General features: G+C 36.7%; 2 protein-coding genes across 2 annotated transcripts in view; one reads left to right on the top strand and one right to left on the bottom strand.

Moving 5' to 3' along the window:
- Positions 1-19,731, top strand: part of SESN1 (sestrin 1) — a 113,911-nt gene that overhangs the window by 41,788 nt on the left and 52,392 nt on the right. The window lies entirely within an intron of this gene.
- LOC102163847 (large ribosomal subunit protein eL42-like) lies at positions 10,033-10,378 on the bottom strand. Its single transcript, XM_005659372.4, has one exon. It carries the CDS (start codon positions 10,376-10,378, stop codon positions 10,058-10,060), a length of 321 nt encoding a protein of 106 aa, XP_005659429.1. The 3' UTR covers positions 10,033-10,057.

The raw sequence follows: 19,731 nt of genomic DNA, 5'->3' as shown, positions 1-19,731 counted from the left end.
TTCCTATGGCATTTATTGAAGGCCTATCATATATGATATGCAATTAGATTAGTAACCTCCAAATTTTTTGGAAAATTTGAAATAAGCTCTGCCAGGCACTTTTTCACTTAGTGATCTTTTCCTTTCTATTGAATACTAAATTTGGGCGAACCATATTGTTGATAACTGTGTTTATTTTTCATATATTCTTTAAGTGGTTAATACCAAATCATGTATCTGAAACATGCCCTATAGCTTGAAAACATGGGAGTAGAATCCGAGTTAACCTGAGGACCCAAGAAGAACTGGAGAGAAAGCAGAGGAAGCTGGATACAAAACATAAAGGGAAGTTAGGACCAGAGTTAGCCTATCCTCTTCTACCAGATAGGGAGAACGTTCTCTCTGCAGAAAATAGGCTCAGGAGGAAGGGGCACCACATCCCCCCTGGCAGATAAAGGTGATGATCAGTTCTTGCAGCATCAAAAATGTATCCCACTAAGAGAGAGGTCTTGTTCCATAACTACTGGGACAGATCTTCAACTTCTTGGGAAAAATAGTGGAGTTTGAACCTATCTCATACTAGCAAATAAAACTGATGTTTAATTTCACCTCAAGTTGGGAAATGTCTTTTAAAGCATAAAGACAAAGGAAGGAACTTGTTAAAATGAAGATAGTTTGGATTGCATAATAAGTAAATACTTTCCCAAAGTCATAAAATTATTTAAAGTATAAGCCACTAATTGGAAACAAAAGTTGCATCACGTATGAAAAAAGTTAATATTATTAATGTATTAAAATCTCATAAAAATCAGCAAGAAAAAGCAAAAGACAAAAATAGATAAATTATAAATAAAAAATTGCCAACAAAATATGCAAGAAAGGTTCAAATTCACAACAATAGAAGAAATTTTTGAAGCGATTATTGCCTACAATTTTGGCAGTTACAAAAAAGATAATCATATAAGTCAGGATATACTGCATATAAATTTTTATATCAATTTTTCATATTTTTATTCAGAAATTTTACTTAGCACAAAAATAATATTTCTTCACAATTGATCTATAATGGAATGCTTTAATTGTATTTTTAAGGCTTATAAAAATGAGATAAAAATAATTTAAAATCATATGTTTGATCTTTAGACCGTACTCTCTTCTATTAATCTGAGAAAATTAATGAATTTATCGTACCTTACTTCCTCCCACCTCCTGTCTTTGTTAGATTATTCTTTTAGGAGTTTGCTGATGGCTTAGCAGCTTAAGGATCCAGTGCTATCACTGCTGTGGTGCTGGTTACTGGTTCAGTCCCTGGCCTGGGAACTTCCATATGCTGTGGGCATGGCCAAAAAATTATTCTTTTATATTCTTAAGATCTATATTTAAGTTCTGTTTTATAAGCATAAATTTCAGAGTTAGTTTATATTTAGGTGAATTTGTGGGTCATCATTGATAAGAATAGTCAACAGAAAATTAAATTGACAATAATGTAGAATTTCAGGGAATTTTAGCCAGACCTCCCCCCCGCAAAAAAAAAAAAACCCTAACAAAAAAGAAACATCTTGTTGGGAACATTAAAAATAGAAAAGTTGACAGGTGAAAAGTGGAATAAGAAATAACCCAACATAAAGATGAAAAGTAACAAAACTGTACAAAGTTCATTTACTAATAAAAGCAACTTTTCATAACACTTGAGAAAATAAAACTTGGTAAAAATAATGGTCACAGAAGACAACTGACAATAATAGAATCTATGATGATAGAGTAACAATGATAGATGAGTCAAATCTTCATTGTAAGGGAGTTCCTGATGTGGTTCAGCAGTAACAAACCCACTAGTATTCATGAGGATACAGATTTGATCCCCGGCCTTGCTCAGTGGACCTAAGATCTAGCTTTGCTGTGAGCTGTGGCATAAGTCACAGATGTGTCTTGGATCCTGCATTGCTGTGGCTGTGGTGTAGGCTGGCAACTGCAGCTCTGATTCAGCCCCTAGCCTGGGAACCTCCATGTGCAGTGAGTGCAGGCCTAAAAAAATATTAAAAACAAAATAAAAATCTTCATTGTAAAATTTATGGGAAGGGAATATCTCATTGAAAATAATTTCAGGAAAACTGAAAAAATTGGATAAAATGTAACTGTACTATATAGATAAGTGATCATAGAGTTCAGTTGCTTCTGAAAATATATTCTGGGAATTCTCTGGTGGCCTAGCAGTTAAGAATTTGAAGTTTTCACTGCTGTGGCTTAGATTCAATCCCAGGCCTGGGAACTTCCGCATGCTGTGGGTATGGCGCCCTATATTTGTATATTCTAGATAAAATTCATTATTATTGTTATAATTAATAAAAATTCAGAAATATGGAGTCAAAATATTTTGAACCTATGGGATCCAAAGGACTGCACAAATGAATAAAGCAACTAATCTATGTTAAAAGAGAGATTACAAAAGATTATCCAGGAGTTACATTCATTGACAGTAATGCAGTTTCTACACAACATACAATCTTACTAATATTGTTAGCATAAAGGGAGGATATTTTAAGACCGTATCTTGGAAATACCTTTTACTATAAATTTTGCCTCTATCCTTACCTCCCCAGCCTGATGAAGAGCCCAAGTTTTTCCAACTTATTCTCAATGGTATATTTGTTTCCATTTTTATAACTCAGCTACCATCATTTCTAGACTACTATTAAAGCTGAAATCTCTGTCAACTTTCTTTGCATCTAGCTCAGCTCTGGGCCTCTAAGTGCCTCTGTATTAAATATCAGCTAACTGACCCACACCTGTTACAACCCAGCCCAAAGCCATTTTCTAGTACTCTCTCTTCATGGAGTCCTCTTCTGTAGTTGTACATAAGACGCAGAAGGAAAAAAGCCAAGCCTCTTTTGAATGTATCTACACTAGAGTTTATTTTAAAATGTATTGAAAAGCCTGCTTTTGTTCCTGAAGTAGTCAGACTTATTGATACAGATGTACTAGATCCCAGAAAATATTTTCAAAACTGAGCAGATGCTTGTCCATTACTTGCTTCATTAAATCCAGCCTTTATGAATTTTCTTCCCCTTAAGTTTTTGAATTTCAAATTAAAGGAGTAAAAGTATCTTGCACCTTTTATAGCATTTAGGATTGACGCCAGCATCCTTAATATGGCCCATGAGGGCTTTCACTGCCTGGGTTCTGCCGCTTACTCCAGCTCATCTCCACCTGTGTTCCTGCTTAGTTCACTGGCTTTGTTATTGTTGTTCCCTCTGATTCATTGCAGTTCCTGCTATCTCAGAGCCTTTCCCATGCCTTTCAGTCTGCATAGAATGTTCTCCACCCATGCCACTTCATGCTTTATAAACACCTACTAATCCTTTATATGTCCGTTTAAATGTTCATTATGCTGGGAAGTGGGATGGTGCAAATGACTACAGGCTCTGTCTGAGCTCCCCTCCCAGCTCTTTCTTTACTATCTGTATGGTCTTAAGTTATTTGACTTCTCTCTGAGACTTTACCTGTGAAATGGGAAATAATTCTGATTCATAAGGTACTATGGTTAGTAAATGAGAAAATAATAAGCCACGTAAAGAACCCAATCCAGGGCCTGATTGACACTGAATGTAGTACTCAATAAATGTTGGATAAAATTATTCCCAGTCTACCTCCTACCCCTGATACGTACATACACATTACCAAACAGACAGTCTAGGTCAACTCCTTTGATTAGGTAGAGACACATAACCACCTCTTATTCCTAACACAGTTTACCACCATTATGATTTTTAAGTTTATTTGTTGATTGGTCAGTTAGTCTACCTTCCTTGACTAGTTTATAAACTCTATGGGAGCAGCAACTCTAGTTTCACTCACTCTATCTTCAGCACTTAGCCCATAGTAGGCCAATAATATTTGTTGAGTAGATGAACAAATGAATGAACTAGAGGTATATCCTGTTTCCTCTCAAAACAGTATACTTCTTTTTAAATTTGATTTTACTGGAGTATAGTTGATTTACCATATTGTATTAGTTTCAGCTGTATAGCAAAGTGAATCAGTCGTACGTGTAAATATATCCATTCTTTTTTCTTCCCATATAGGTTATTATAAACTATTGAGTAGATTTTCCTATGCTTTACAGCAAGTTCTCATTAATCATCTATGTTATGCAATAGTGTATATATGTTATTACCCTCCCAATTCTTCACTTCCGCCAATGGTTTCACCTGTGGTAACATTGGTTTTGAAATCTGGGAGTTTGTTTTTGTCAAAATAGCATAATCGATGATAATGTTTCGTATAGGATAGGCTTGCCTTTAAAGATTTAAACCTATAAATGACAAATTCAGGACCAATCTAGTGTTGCCACTAGAATAATCTAGTACCAAACCTGTCACTAAAAACCATTTTCAGGTCTTTCTGAATGTTTGTATATAACATTTTAAAAGTATTAAAGAAGACCCTTGTTTTCAACATTGGAAAAGGCTTACACTAAAAAATCTAAGTGTACAATGAAGGCTAGGTATACTACTTGAACTAATGTTTGACCTCAACCTAAAAATATACATAAGAAAAAGACCTGAAAGTAAATATATCAGTATGTTAGGAGCTTCTGAGTGGTAGAATTGTGATCACTTTTAATCATTTCACATTTAAATTTACGGATACAGATAAATTTCTACTTTTTTTGCAGCGAAACTATTAGGTTTTTTTTGCTTTTTGTTTTTATTTTTGTTGTTTGTTTTTGCTTTTTAGGGCTGTACCCACGGCATATGGAAGTTCCCAGGCTAGGGGTCAAATTGGAGGTACAGCTGCCAGCCTCCACCATAGCCACAGCAACACCAGATCCCTGACCCACTGAGCGAAGCCAGGGATTGAACCCACACCTCATGGATACTGGTTGGATTCATTTCAGCTGCACCGCAACAGGAACTCCCCAAAATATTAGTTTTATATTAATAAAAGTTATCTTTAAATATTCCTGAAATGTATAGAGGAATAATTTTCATTCACTTATTCAACAATTATTTGTTGAGCAGGTGCTAAGTGCAGACACTATTCTAAGCAAAGAAGATGAAGCTGTAATAAAATAAGCAAAAATCCTTTGTGGAATTTCCATTCTGATATATTGCAGCTACCTGTGACTTAGGTTTGAAACTCCTTTTTCACATCTTTCCTAAAAAACTTATAGATGTCACTTTAGTGATTTATCATTATTGTCCTATATTCAGTTATGGTAAAAAAAAGAAACTAATAATTGCAATTTCTAAATTCTTTGCAATTCTTCAACCCTTCTAATGTTTTTCTTACCTTAAAATCCTATCTTTGACATAATAATAGTCCAGTGTAAAGATGATAAGAGGGACCCAATTTAAACATTCCTTAAAGAGTTACATTTTCTCTCTCAAAGAGTCATTTCATGTAATGTTACTCATTAATACACAACGTTGCAGCTTGTCTAACTCCCTTAATGTTAAAAAAGTTAGGTGATGTGTTAACGTTATCACTGAAGTAGTACCATTATAGTCTGACTCGGTTTAAGTGTTCAGTAAATTAAAAAACTATTAAATCGTTCTAATAAAAGATTCTTTGAAACTTCAGGGAACCCTGCTATTTTGGGAAATGAATGACTGGAAAGTGACTGATCCAAATGACTTTTAAACCATTGTGAAACTAATCTCTGAAATGTGTTCCTCTGTTTCTTAACAGGAGTTAGTTTGTAAATTACTTGTTTAGAACTCAATTTATATTTCTGTGTATAAGTACTTGGTGGTTAGCTTCAAGGATCAGCTCACACAACAAAAGTGTTCAGCCCATTCTTACTTGAAAAGTTATGCTAATTGAACAATTTTTACCATAACAAACTATCACTTATAATATTATTCTTACAGAAATGTATGTTTTGTGGGCTACCTCTCCCCTATCTAAGCAGCAGAAGCTGTGCTTTTCCTTCTTGCCTTTCCTTTCTAGACTGGGATCCAGAGACTGGGAAGAGGGTTTGGAAAAGAAGGGAGGGTAGTGGTGAGTGATTATTTATTGGCCCCAGTATTTTGTTTATTCCACATGCTTACTAAAGGAAGATAGCTCTCTTGGGAAGTTACTCTTCCTGTAATCAACCTGGAAGACAGAGCATTTGCCCTTCTGCTTAGAAACCTTGGTTAAGGATTGTGTAAGTCTGGTGGTGCGATTTGGGAGATGAGGCAGAACTACTGCTGTTTGGCCATTTGTAATGATAGGTTATTTGAAAGTTGGAGACTATTTTGGTATTTTCCCCTCTTAGGAAGTGAATTTTATCAATCTTTTAGACCATTCCAGCTGACTTTATTCCTTCTACAATTTAAAGTCTTATTATTTTTTTAATGTTTAAAGACTTGCCATACTGTCTTTATCCTTTAGCAAGATGGTAAATCTATGACTAATTATACTTCAAATGACTTCTTTATGATTAAAAAAAAAAAATTTGTGTCTTTTCTAGGCTGGGGATGTATTCACTGCTACCTAAAGTGCTGCTGCAGACAGACACCACCTCAGCTCATAGCACAGTTGGTCAGTCCTTGAGCAGCTCCCAGCTGGGCCGGTTATTGCTCTATGTGGACACCTTTCGATTTGAAGTTCCTCCCTTCCAATGGCTGTCTCTATCATGTGATTAGAACAAGGTTATGACATGTCATAAAACCTGTTAAAAATTGAAAAAGTAGTTAAGTCAGATGCCCAGTAAGCAGTTTGGCTTTTTCACTGAATTGGCCAATATTTTAATTTCATATATACAGAGTTTAAAAAAAAAAAATCACTTGCTCCTATCCTTACTATCTTTCATTTATTCTTGTCTTTGCACATTGTATCTTCAGAAGTGTTTTATTTATGGATCATAATTTTAAAGTTTTCTTTTAAAGCTGTTACCCATGTTTCACGCCAAAGTCAGACATGTAGTTTTATGTATGTTCTCTTCACTGGATATTTATGTTTGTTTTGACATTTAATTACTATGATGCAATTTTCTTCTTGAAAAAAAGTTTAAAAGTTCTTATGTAAGTTAACTTCCTTTCAGTTCTATGTTATTGAAATGTGCATGTTAATATACTATATAATTGACTTCAGAGTCATATATCAATAAATATCAATATAGAACACATTAAAATAAATAATGAATATCCATTCTCCTCCCTTTTTTGATACCACCTTTTCCTGCTCTGGTGTGCCAAGACGTTCTCCAAATTTTGCAGAGGTTGTGACTATCATTCACTTATTCATTCACTCATAGATTTCACAGATGTTTGTTGAAAGCCAGCTCCATGCAAAGAAGTGTGCTGAGCAAAAGGGATAGAAATCATATGTCCCAGCCCCTGACCTCAAGTGACTTGCTGTTTAGTGGAGGAAATAGAAAAACAAACAATTAAAATTTTTAAAATACTTGCCCTACTTTTTATAGTTCTCAGCTTTACAATTAGAGTATTATTATAGCATGGGATCTGTGGCTATATGTGAGTAGAGGCTATATGTCAGTGGCAATATGTCAGTTCGACAGGTCATAACTTGAATCTATTGCCTTGCCTTTATTACCTGCATGTTTTGAATTATGTGAGCGGTGATTTGGGTTTTATTTTGTATTTACAGTGTTTGCCCTTAATAATTAATGACCCTCTTTTGGTATACTCCTATTTGTACCTCAACAAATGCAAGTTTCCCTCTTGTCTGCTCTATAGCCCTTTTGGGATACTTAGAAGTTGATTTTCTTTTCATTGATATTACTATTCTTAGCATTTTAAGTTGGAACATATCTTGCCTCATGAACCTTTAAATTATTATTTTAAGTTTCTCCCAGATGAAGTGCTCTCATCTAACGTTTGCTTGGAATTGTGCCACTGCCAGTCCTACACCAGCTGTACCATTGTCTCCAGTATGATTTTTCCGTTGCACCTTGTACTATCTATATATCATCTTCCCTACATAGAACAAATACAGCATATCTTCCTGAAATTTAAAATGGAATGAGGGGAATACAGAGGAGACATCTCTTAGTAAGAGATAGTTAATTTAACTGGTAGGTAATTTAAAACATTATTTTAGAATAATAAGAAGCATGGCCAAATTAGGGACTAAGATAGAGAATTTGACACAAATAATTCTGCTGCTTTAGGCCAGCTACTCTTGGGCTGGTCACCACTTTGTTTCCTATGGAAGGAGTTCTCTCCCCTCAAAGATTACAAATGCCTCAAGGAAAATTTTGAGAGGCCCTTCCTATCTGATCTTGTAAGCATGTTAATGTCAAAAGGAGAGGCTAGAGAAGCTGGCTGCCCTTTAAGAGCATAGAGCCTTATTTCTTCTGTTATTGCTGCATTTTAACATCTGTCCTTTAGAAGTAGTGCCACTGCTTTGTTGACTAAATCCAGTGGAGCAATACTGATGGTGCAGATCTCAAGTTGAATGGCAAAGTAAGTGAAGGGATGTCTGTGATAAACTCCTACACTACCTATAAGCAGGACCAGTTAGGTCCTTTGTGGAACTTGGAAGACAAAAGATTAAGGGAGGCCCATTTATGAAGGACAGTCTCCTTGTCACAGTCTCAATGAATTTTAAAAGTACTTCATCAGATACTTTTTAATAAAGTAGTTGACTGACAGTGTTGTGCCAATTTCTGCTATACAGCAAAGTGACTCAATCACTCACACACACACACACACACACACACACTCTCTCTCTCTCTCTCTCTCTCTCCCTTTCTTATATTACATTCCATCATGTTATGTCCCAAGATACTGGATATAGTTCCTTGTGCTATTCAGTAGGACATCATTGCTTATCCATTCTAAATATAATAGTTTGCATGTCTACTAACCCCAAACTCCCAGTTCATCCCACTCCCTCCCCTTCCCCCTTGGCAACCACAAGTCTGTTCTCTATGTCTGTCAGTCTTTTGCTGTTTTGTAGGTAGGTTCATCTGTGCCATATTTCAGATTCCTTATAAGTGATGTCATGTGGTATTTGTATTTCTCTTTCTGATTTATTTCATTTAGTATGATAATCTCTAAGTGCATCCCTGTTGCTGCAAATGGCATTATTTTGCTCTTTTTTATGGCTGAGTAGTATTCTATCGTGTATATGTACCACATTTTCTTAGTCCATTCATCTCTTGATGGACATTGTTGTTTTCACGTCTTGGCTATTGTAAATAATGCTGCAGGGAACACAGGGGTGCATGTATCTTTTTTTTTTTTCTTTTTAGTGTCATATCATGGTATATGGAGGTTCCCAGGCTAGGGGGTCAAATTGGAGCTGTAGCCACCAGCTTACGCCACAGCCACAGCAACGTGGGATTGGAGCTGCATCCACAACCTACACTGCAGCTTGTGGCAATTCCAGATCCTTAACCCACTGAGCGAGGGCAGGGGTCAAACCTATATCTTCATGGATACTAGTCAGGTTCTTAATCTGCTGAGCCACAATGGGAACTCCTGTATCTTTTTGGATTGTAGTTTTGTTGGGAAATATGCCAAGGAGTGAGATTGCTGGATCATATGGTAGTTTTATATTTAGTTTTCTTAGGAACCTACATACTATCTTCCATAGCAGTCTTACCAATTTACATTCCCACCAACAGTGTAGGAGGGTTCCCTTTTCTCTAAACCCTCTCCAGCATTTGTTATTTGTAGACTTATTAATGATGGCCATTCTGACTGGTGTGAAGTGGTATCTCATTGTAGTTTTGATTTGCATTTCTCTAATGGTTAGAGATGTTGAGCATTATTTCATGTGCCTGCTGGCCATCTGTATGTCTTCTTTGGAGAAATGTCTACTTAGGTCTTTTGCCCATTTTTCGATCGGGTTGTTTATTTTTTTGTTGATGATTTGTATGAGTCGTTTGTATATTTTGGAGATTGTATCCTTTGCAACTATTTTCCCCCACTCTGTAGGTTGTCTTTTTGTTGTATTTATGGTTTCCTTTGCTGTGCAAAAGCTTGTAAGTTTGATGAGGTCTGATTTGTTTATTTTTGTTTTTATTTCTATTGCCTTAGAGACTGATCTAAGAAAGAAGCATCAGATTTTTTTTTAAAACAATCTCAACATTTTTTTTGTCTTCATAATAAAAGTATGAAGCTCAGAACTGGATCACTTGGCCTTTTCTCTTTTTATCTCCTCCCAGCTCAAAATGCTTGCATCTCTTAATAGCCAGCATTCTCTTAGATGTGCAGTTGGGCTCAATGCATTCCAGCCTCAGCACAATCTTCTTTGTAGTTTTAGCCTTTATCTGGAAAATCAGCTTAGTCTGCCTACCATAGTCACTCTGCTTCCTGTCATAATGCCACTTTGCCTGGGCACACAGTGAATCCTTGCCCTTCTTGTATTGTGTCACTTTGCAGGGTTGGTGCTTGCCATACTTCTTACTGAAAGTCTGGTGTGTTTTAGGAATATTCACCATGTTTGCAAGAGCACTGTCGGCACAGAAAGAAAGAACAGATTTTTTACACCTTATATTTATAGCATTTTTTTACTTATGTTCCACCGTGAGTGAATTAACTGAATGTTGAGGCATTGGTTTTTCTCTTAGAGCAAGCAATGAGATATACTTTTCTTTTAATACATACAGATTCAAAATCACATTCCTAACATTTAGAGTTCTTCCATATCATGCTTTTGTTTATTTATAAAACACTTATTGAGTATTTACTCTATGCACTGGGGAAACAGATAAGGCAAAGGCTTCACTCTCAGAGAGCTCACAGACAGTTGGGGGAGGTGGGCAGGAGAAAAGCAGTTGTAATGCATAGTGACAGGTGCTCTGAAGGAAGGTCAGCTCATCCAAGAAGATGACCTGATGGGGTAAGGCCTGAGGTTGTATTGTGGTGTGAAGATGTGCTCGACTCTGGAAGTATGTGGGTGGAAGAAGAGGCTTTGGATGGTTGGAAGTGAGGAGACACAGGTAGGGAATGGTCAGGGAAGGCTCTGTAGAAGATTATAGCCTCAACTGGCTCCTGAAGCCTGACTGAAGAGTAGCTAGTTAAGGAAGTGGGAGATCGGGTTCTCTAGTCAGAGAGCTTAGTGTGTTCAAGAACACAGAGTCATGAGAGTTACCATGTTTGAGTTGAACTCAGTATGATTGGAGAGATTCAGAAGGGAATTATATGTCATTTGAAAAATCTGGTTTCTTTTTGAATGTTAAAGGGAACCTATGAAGGCTTATAACATCATCAGACCTGTGATTTAGAAAGACTGCTCCACAGTGTGGAGACTAGGCAGGAAGTTTGCACAGACAATGAGACAAAGAAGAGGCTGTTGCTATAATTCAGAAAAGAAATGGACAGGGACCAAATTAATGGGTTTGGGATTAAGGGTAAGGGGATAGACTTGACAGTTTTTGGGATATGGAATATTCAAGACTTTGCAAGACATTAGCAGAGAGTCAGAGCAGCCTAGGGAAGGACTGGTTGATTTCTGCATAGGAAAATCGGATGTATTGTGAGGCCATCATGGGGATAGAGGTTAGAATATAAGAGGTGGTAGGTAGCACAGAGGGATGGGTGGGGGGAAAGTGATGAATTTGGCTTTTAATTTATTGGGTTGGAGTTGGCCGTAGGATATCAAGGGGTAGCTGGATAAATGGGCCTCACATTCAGGAGAAAGGATGAGATGTAATTACAGCCTTGATTAGCATTCATTGTTGAAATTATGCAGGAGTGAAATCATCCAGGTATACATTAAGAAGGCTGAAAGATGGATGAAACATTGAAGAACATCTATTTATAAGAAAACAGCAGAGGAAGAGGAATCATTAAGGAGATTAATGTCGAGTGGCCAGAAATAGAGGATAGAACCTGAAAGAGGATGTTATATCCCAAATATTAAGGGAGGGGAGATTTCAGAAAAGGATTGGTCAACTTTGTCAATTGTAGAAGAAAGACAAGACCTGTATGATATCAATACCTGAACTGGAGGTAGTAGAAGACAGCAATGAGACAGCGTCTGATAGATCAGAGAAGAGGAAAACCCTGAAATAACCAAAAGATTTTTCATGGAAATTATGGCAGACCAATTTTCAAACAGTAGCTGAAATTAGGAGGAATTTTGCCTATTCCAAAAATGAGTGAATGCAAGATATCCACTGTAAGAAGAACTGAAGAGACTAGAGCAGTACAGCTTTTATGAATTCTTAAAACCAACCTGTGACTTTTTTCTAAAACAGGGTCCATGTTAAGAAACAGTTGCTGGGAGTGGAATAAAAATTGAGCAAAATAGGGACAACAGAGATGAAAGGAAAAGTTTATGAGAGAGGAGAATGGACCCCCAAAAATTTCAGAATGTAAGCTGTCACAGTTTTGAACACTACACAAAAACAATAGAAAAGAGAATTCTGTGAAGTTAGAAAATCTTCCCTGACCTATATTATTCAAAAACTTCAAGAAAGCTAATTTCACATAAAAAAGATCAAGATACAAAATTATAATAGAAGGAGTTCCTGTCATGGCTCAGTGGTAACAAACCCGACTAGTATCCATGAGGATGTGCATTCAGTTCCTGGCCCCGCTCAGTGGGTTAAGGATCCAGCGCTGCCGTGAACTATGGTGTAGGTTGCAGACACAGCTTGGATCTGGTGTTGCTATGGCCACGTAGTGTAGGCTGTGTCTTAGGCTGGCAGCTAAAGTTCCAATTCGTCCACAGCCTGGGCATAACTTCCCTATGCTGTGGGTGCGGCCCTAAAAAGACAAAAAAGGAGGAAAAAACCCCACAAAATTATAATAGAGAATATGGAGTTGAATATTATCTCTATAGACAGTGAAAGCGTGTTTGAAAGAGTCAAATGCTGTAACCTACTATTTAAAAACAAGATACTAGGAAATGATTAATAAAAGAAGGGAAAATAAAAATAATAAAAGTCAAAAGTGAGGTAATTTGGAGTTCCTATTGAGGTGCAGCAGATACAAATCTGACTAGGAACCATGAGGTTGTGAGTTCAATCCCTGGCCTCACTCAGTGGGTTAAGGATCTGGCATCACTGTGAGCTGTGGGGTAGGTCGCAGATAATGGCTCAGATCTGGTGTTGCTATGGATGTGGTGTAGGCTGGCAACTAGAGCTCCAATTAGACCCCTAGCCTGGGAACCTCCATATCCCACAGGTGTGGCCCTAAAAAGACAAAAAAAAAAAAAAAAGGTGAGGTAATTTAACTGCAAAAAGTAGAAGTAAAGAAAAAAAATAATTTTAAGAGATATATTAAACTAGGAGAAACATAAGTCAAAATAAATACTAACCGTAAGAGAAATAGAAGGTGAAAAGTAAGAAAAGTTGTAGAAGAGAAGAAAAAAAATTTTAAGTATTTTTGAAAAGTGATAGATAATAAGGATAAAGAGCCAATATATAGACAATAAAAGCCACTGAAAAATCACAGCAAGGGAACAAAATGAATTCTAAAAATTACAGTTCAAGAAAACTTTCGAAATTAAAAAAAGAAACAAACTACATATTGAAGTAATATATTGCGTGCCTAAGAATATTAGCCCAGAATGACCACTGCCAAGACATTGTCATAGTAACTTAAAAGGGAAAATTAGACTGTCATTAGACTTTTCAATAGCAATACCAGAATAAAATAGAGCAGCATATTTAAAATACTCCAGGAAAGAAAGTGAGCCAGTGATTTTCTAACTTTCAAGTATAAACAACAAACTGTTATCAATATGTCAGAGCTCAGAAAATCTCTTTCTGATGACCACTTCTTATAGAATCTACTTAAGAATGAGCTTCAGACTCGGGATGACCAAAGAGATATCAACGAGGTGTGCATATCACAGTTGGGCCCTCTTAGCAGACAGAGCAAGGAAATATATATGTGTATACTAACCTGTATATATGCAGAGATGTATAAATATTTCTTTATGTAACCATCTCTATCTATGTTAAGCTAAACTTGAGTTTGTAGTGTTGTTTCTAACTCTAATCCTTTACCACCTGAATCATTCTAGATTTCTCCCCAAATCTGTAAATTCTCCCCCTAACAGTAGGAAATCTGGCTCACACCATTCACAATCCATTTACTTCAATTTTAGCATATATGTATAGCAATATAGAGTTGTTAACCCACACCCATGTGGAAAAAAACTTAACCAGCGAGAGTAGAGTGCTCGCATACAATTCCTTTCGCTTTAGTCTTGTAGACTACTCATTTTCAAAGTTACTTAGATCACACAGTTTTCCATTACCCCTTTCAGGTACATTTGTAATTCAAGTTAGATTCTTTTGTCACAGTCTGCATTCTTTCCTGGAACCCACCTCTCAACCCTCTAGATGGTTTTTAAAAACATTGCTTTACTTTTTGTTGTGGAGGTTCTTTGGATTTTCACAAATGCATAATGTCATATATCTACCATTGCAGGGTCATACACGGTAATTTTAGCACCTGAAAAAAATCCCTATGCTTCATCTATCCAATCTTCTCTTCCTCCACATCTTGGCAACCATCGGTCTTTGTAGTGTCTCTATAGTTTTCCCTTTTTATTCCTTTTCTTCTGCTTGCTTCTCAGCTTACATTGATCTTCTTTCTCCAGGTCCTTGAGGTAGTAACTTAAATTATTTTTTGAAAATTTCCTTTGTCGTATTATATATATATAGTGTTATAAGTTTTTCTCTCACCACTGCTTTGGCTGTCTCACAAATTTTGGTAAGTTGTATTTTCATTTTCTTTAATTTCAGTCTATTTTAAAATTTTCTTTGAGGTGTTCTCTTTTACCTAAGAATGCTTTGCAAGTGAATTTGTTTATTTTCCAAGTTTCCATTTTCTTGTTATCTTTGCGATATTTATTCCTAGTTTGATTTTATTGTGATCAGAGGACACACTTGGTATTGTTTCAGTTCTTTTAAATTTGCTCAGATTCATTTTATAGCCATAATATGATTAATTTTGGTTTATATTCCTTGGCATGTGAAAAAAATGTATATTCTATCCTTGGGTGGAATGTTCTGTAAATGTAGATCCTGTTGTTGATGGCAGTGTTGAGTTTGTTCTACTCTGCTGATTTGCTGTCCATCACTTGTTGAGAGAAGGATGTTTATCTCCAGCTACAACTGTGGATTTGTCTATTTTTCCTTTTAGTTCTACCAGGTTTTGCTCTATATATTTTGCATCTCTCTTTAGAGCATGGCATATTTGGATTACTCTCTCTTCGTGCTGAATTGATCCTTTTATGATGAGATGATGTCTCTCTTTATCTCTGGTAATTTTCTCTGTCTCTGGTAATTTGCTCTAAAGTCAATTGTCTTAGGATTATAAATATAGACATTCCTGGGGTTTTTCTTGGATGGGGGAAAATGTGGTAAGGTACACATAAAATTTGCCGTCATAAACATTTTCAAGTGTTCAAGTTCAGCAACATTAAGTACATTCACATTGTTGTGCTACCATAACAGCCATCTATCCGTGGAACTTCTTGCTTTGTTTTGATTGATGTTTACTGATGTGTCTTTTTCTAAACTTCCACTTTCAATTTGCCTATGTTGCTGTATTTGAATAAGTGTCTTGTAGACAGCATATAGTTGGGTCATGTTTCTAAATCCACTCTGCTGATCTCTGTCTTTTAATTGGTATATTAAACCATTTACATCATATAATTATGTATGGGGTTACACCCATGTTATATGTCAGGTCTTAAACCTGCCATTTTATTTTTGTTTTCTGTTTGTTCCTTTTGTTGTTCTTTTTACTTCCTTTTTACTACCTTTGTGTGGGTTTGTTGACTTTTTTTAGAGTTCTATTTTGATTTATCTATAGGGTTTTTTCCTTGAGTGTTTGCTCTATGTAGGCCATTATAGGTTTTATATATATATAGTTTATTGCAGTCTACTGGTGCCATCATTTTACTAGTTTGAATGAATCGTAAAAATTTTACCCCCCTTATATCCTTTTGTTCATATCCATTTATGGTATAATTGTCTCAAATATTCTCTCTGTATCCATTTAGTACCACATCAGACAATGTTAAAATTTTTGCTTCAACTGTCAAACATGATTTAGAAAACTCAGAGAAAGAAGACCTGTTGATTTACCTATATTTTTGCTTACTATATTCTTCTTTCATGATATTCTGGGGTTCTTTTATTGTTTCCTGTCTGTTTAATAATTAATTTATCTATTCTTCGGGTTGGTCTTCTGCCAACAAATTCTTTTGTTGCCTTTTATCTGAGAATATTTTGGTTTTCACCTTCTTTTTTAATATTTATTTATTTATTTATTTTTTGCTTTTTAGGGCCACTCCCACAGCATGTAGAGGTTCCCAGGCCAGGGGTCGAATCAGAGCTACAGCTGCTGGCCACAACAGCACAGGATCTTAGCCACATCTGTGACCTAAACCACAGCCGAAGGCAATGTTGAATCCCCAACCCACTGAGCTAGGCCAGGGATCATACCTGCAACCTCATGGTTACTAGTTGGATTCGTTTCCACTGTACCACAATGGAAACTCCTCCTCTTTTTTTTAAATGGCCACATCTGTGGCATGTAGAAGTTCCCAGGCCAGGGACTGAATCCAAGCCACCACTGCAACTGCCTTACAGCTGCAGCAATGCCAGATTGATAACCCACTGTGCCGGGCCAGGGATCAAATCCACACTGCCTCAGAGATGTTGGATCCCTAACCTTCTGTGCCACAGTGGGAACTCCTCCCCCAATTCTTGATGGATACTTTCACTAGATATAGAATTTGGGGTTGACAGGTTTTTTCTTTCAACACTTGAAAAATGTGCAACTTCCTTCTGGTGTCTGTGGTTTCTAATGAGAAATCTATCCTTCAAATTATTTTTCCCTGCAGGTAAAGTGTCATTTCTCTCTTGGTGCTTTCAAGATTTTTTCCTTTGTCTTTATTTTTCAGAAGGGACTATGATGTGTCTTGGTGTTGGGTTTATCCTGTTGGAGTTTACTCAACTTTAATTTGTAGGCTTATATCTTTTGCCAGTTTGGGAAGTTTTCAGCCATTATTTTTCAGTTGCTTTTTCAGTCCTGCAGTCTTTGCTCTTTCCTTTTGAGATTCCAGTGGCACAAATGTTAGATTTTTGTTATCGACCCCATGGGTCTAGAGGCTGTTTTTTGTCAGTCTCTTTTCTCTCTGTTGCATGATTGTGTAATTTTATTGTTCTGTGTTTTAGTTTACTGATTCCTCTCTCTACTCCATTTTGTGGTTGAATATGTCCCTTGAGTTTTGTATTTCAGTTATATTTTTCAGTCCTAAAATTTCCATTATGTGGTTTTCCTCTATAATATATTTCTCATCTGAGACTATATATATATGTGTGTGTGTGTGTGTGTGTGTGTGTGTGTGTATAGTATTTTTAGGGCCACAGCATATGGAGGCTCCCAGGCTAGGGGTCTGATCAGAGCTACAGCTGCTGGCCTACACAACAGCCACAGCAACATGGGATCTGAATCGCATTTGTGACCTATACCACAGCTCATGGCAACACTGGATCCTTAACTGACTGAGCAAGGCCAGGGATCAAACCTGCATCTTCATGGATACTAGTCAGGTTCATTAACTACTGAGCCACAATGGGAACTCCAAGGCTTTATATATTTCATTTTCAAGTGTATATATTGCTATTGAAGAATTTTTATGATGGCTGCTTTAAAATAATTCTGTCATGGCACAGTGGAAACGAATCCAACTAGGAACCATGAGGTTGCAGGTTTGATCCTTGGCCTTGCTCAGCAGGTTAAGGATCTGGCATTGCTGTGAGCTGTGGTGTAGGTCGCAGACATGGCTTGGATCTGGCTTTGCTGTGCCTGTGGCATAGGCCAGCAGCTATAGCTCTGATTTGACCTCTAGCCTTGGAGCCTCCATATGCCACAGGTATGGCCCTAAAAAGACAAAAATATTCTAATGTTTTTGTCATCTGAGTGTTGACATTTACTGATTGTTTTTTTCATTCCATTTAAGATCTTCATGATCCTTGGTATGAGAAATAATTTTCAATTAAAACCTGTGCATTTGGGTATTATGTTATGATATTCTGGGTCTTATTTAAGTATTCTGTTTTAGTTGGTTTTGTCCAATATTTCTTTAGTAGGAAGAGGAACAAGCACTGCCTTCCCTATAAGGTGGAGATAGAAATAGTTTCCTCATTTGGCTTCCATCAGCACTCAAGCTGAGGGGTGAGAGGAATTCTTTGTTGTACACATTTCAGCTTCTCTGATGGTACCTTCCTGACTGGAAGGAGTAGGAGTGCTTTGCTACTGCTCCCATGACACCACAAGTTAGAGGTGGCCTCATTACCACTGGGCCACGTTAAGTCCTGACTCTTCCCTAGGCTTCCTCTGACACCAACCCAGCAGGGAAGGGGGAATGTTCATTACTTCTGGTGTGAGTGAATGCCCAGGATTTCCGCATGGTATCCTTCACTGACATTGCCAGTCATGAGGAGGGAAGTGCATTATTGCCCAGTGAGGATGAAAGCCCCAGCTCTACCCGCCCTTCTCTCACTACCCTGACAGAGCGTTTAGGGTACCTTGTACATCTGGGCGAGAGTACAAGTCTACTCTCCCCATTTTAGCCTTTGCTGGTGTGGCTGAGAATAGGGCCACAGTTTTGTTGTGGTAGTGGTGGTGGTGGTTGACTGCAGAGGAGTGGTTTTTGTTTAATAATGTTCTGTCTTGCTAGGTGGTCCTTTTCCTGGTCCTTTGGCTATTGAAACCAGACTTTTCTATTTCTCATCTATAATAATTGATCTAAAACATAATTAGATTTAAAAAAAAGTTGTTAGAAAAAATTCTTTCCAAATCGGTCTTAATTTATAGTGTTTATATTTTTCAATTTTTTATAGTAGAAAGACACAGACATATTGAATTCAAATACTTGCAAATATGTAATTTGTGGTAGAAGTCCTATATGTAAGCTTAATAAAGTAGACCTTAAGCATCAGAAATCTTCCCCTTTTTCAGTGATATTTAAGCCAAAAGTACAAATATTTATGCATTTATCCACCTAAATATTCATCTATTCCTTATCAGTGTTCTAAATGGTTTGCATAAGCTCTTGAGCATAAGGATATTAGATTCTTTGAAAATGATCTGCTGTATTGTTTTAATTTGATTAATTTGTACCCCAGGTCTATTGCCTTTGTTTTTTTACTGCTATTTAAAAGACAGTTTTGCAATGCTATGTTGGAATATTTTGTTATGAAATTTTAAAATAGTTCAGCAAATATGATAAGAGTTTTTTAATTTAAAAAATTGTATTGAATTTTTTATTTTTACTTTGCAAAGTTGTGTTAATTCCTGCTTTACAACAACGTGATTCAGTTACACACATACCCATATCCATTCTTTTTCAGGTTCTTTGCCCTATATAGGTTATCACAGAATATTGAGTAGACTATCCTGTGCTATGTAGCAGGTCTCCATTGACCATCCATTCCATATACAAAAGTTTGCATGTGCCAATCCCATACTCCCAATCCATACCCTCCTGATAACCATAAATTTGTTTTTGAAGTATGCGAATCTGTTTTGAGAGAGATTCCAGGATTCTTAGTTAAGCAATCAATTATTTTTTTCCTTTTTTAAAAAAATTGTAGTTGATTTACAACGTGCCAATTTCTGCTGTACAGCGAAGTAACCCAGTTGTATATATATATACATTCCCTTTCTTATCTTCGATCCTATCCCAAGAGACTGAATATAGTTCCCTGTGCTATACAGGAGGACCTCATTGCTTATTCATTCTAAATTTAATAGTTTACGCCTACTAATCCCAACCTCACAGTCCATCCCACACCCTCTCCTTCCCCCTTGGCAG

This window comes from Sus scrofa, chromosome 1 (genome assembly GCF_054392235.1).
Source record: "Sus scrofa isolate SSC_HxYL_T2T_F1_AM1 chromosome 1, Sscrofa_HxYL_maternal_Yorkshire_Landrace_v2.0, whole genome shotgun sequence".
Lineage (NCBI taxonomy): Eukaryota > Metazoa > Chordata > Mammalia > Artiodactyla > Suidae > Sus > Sus scrofa.
The sequence above is the reverse complement of the archived record's forward strand: the minus strand, read 5'-3'. Positions and strand labels throughout refer to the sequence as shown.